Source organism: Arachis ipaensis, chromosome B04, assembly GCF_000816755.2.
Source record: "Arachis ipaensis cultivar K30076 chromosome B04, Araip1.1, whole genome shotgun sequence".
Classification (NCBI taxonomy): domain Eukaryota; kingdom Viridiplantae; phylum Streptophyta; class Magnoliopsida; order Fabales; family Fabaceae; genus Arachis; species Arachis ipaensis.
In genome coordinates, this window is record NC_029788.2 from 2,429,173 (window position 1) to 2,430,236 (window position 1,064).

The 1,064-nt window shown below is 33.4% G+C and overlaps 1 protein-coding gene across 1 annotated transcript in view; it reads left to right on the top strand.

Annotated features, from left to right (window-relative positions):
* LOC107638250 (xyloglucan endotransglucosylase/hydrolase 2) overlaps nucleotides 1-1,064 on the top strand; it is a gene marked incomplete at both ends in the record, with an annotated part of 2,484 nt that extends 1,420 nt beyond the window's left edge. Inside the window, 2 exon segments of the mRNA XM_016341429.1 lie at nucleotides 407-600; nucleotides 713-1,064. Of these exon segments, the coding sequence (XP_016196915.1) occupies nucleotides 407-600; nucleotides 713-1,064 (546 nt within the window).

Genomic DNA, 1,064 nt, shown 5'->3' on the forward strand with positions numbered 1-1,064 from the left:
AAAGTGAAAAGTGATTTTAAACATGTTTACATGTATAGTCAATAATCTCTTTTTAAATTTATTTGATTTTTGCATAATTTTTTTTTCTTTTGTCTCAGTTTTAATGAGGAAGAATTCAACTATATAATGAAGAAATATGAATAAATTATATATTATATCTCATCATGCTGAGTAATTAATGGCTTAATGCACATTTTTTATGATTAAAATGATCATTCTTAAATATTTAATTACTCGATAATACTATAAAAAAAAAACAGTCAGAACTTGTTTTATTTAGTATTTATTAATTGTCGTAATAATTAATGAAGGCTAAATAAGATAAATTATGACTGTTTATAACTGATTTTCTTTAATTATCAAATATTTTTGTAATTATTTATGTGAAGAATATTTGATGGTGCAGTTGTCGTCAGAAGGAGCAACACATGATGAAATAGATTTTGAGTTTCTAGGGAACGTGAGTGGTGAGCCATACATTCTCCATACGAATGTGTTCAGTCAAGGTAAGGGCAACAGAGAGCAACAGTTCTATCTTTGGTTTGATCCCACAACAAATTTCCACACTTATTCTATCATTTGGAAGCCCCACCACATCACGTAAGAACAACGTTACTCTCCTTTAATTTATTACAATTATTATTAATCTCTTCTGTTATTATTATGTTCCATTTTTTTTTCTAATTGTAGTGCATTAACTAATTTTGTGCAGATTCTTGGTTGATAACATCCCAATAAGAGTATTCAAGAATGCTGAATCAGTTGGTGTTCCATTCCCAAAGAACCAGCCAATGAGAATTTATTCGAGTCTGTGGAACGCAGATGATTGGGCCACAAGAGGAGGTTTGGTGAAAACCGATTGGTCCAAGGCACCCTTTACGGCCTATTACCGCAACTTCAAGGCCACCGCCTTCTCCGCTACTTCTGCCTTCTCCAATGTTGTAACATCAGAGATACAGGGTAGCGGAGAAGACAGCGTGCTCGATGCCTATGGCAGAAGAAGACTCAGATGGGTTCAGAAGTACTTCATGGTCTATAATTACTGCAACGATCCCAAACGCTTC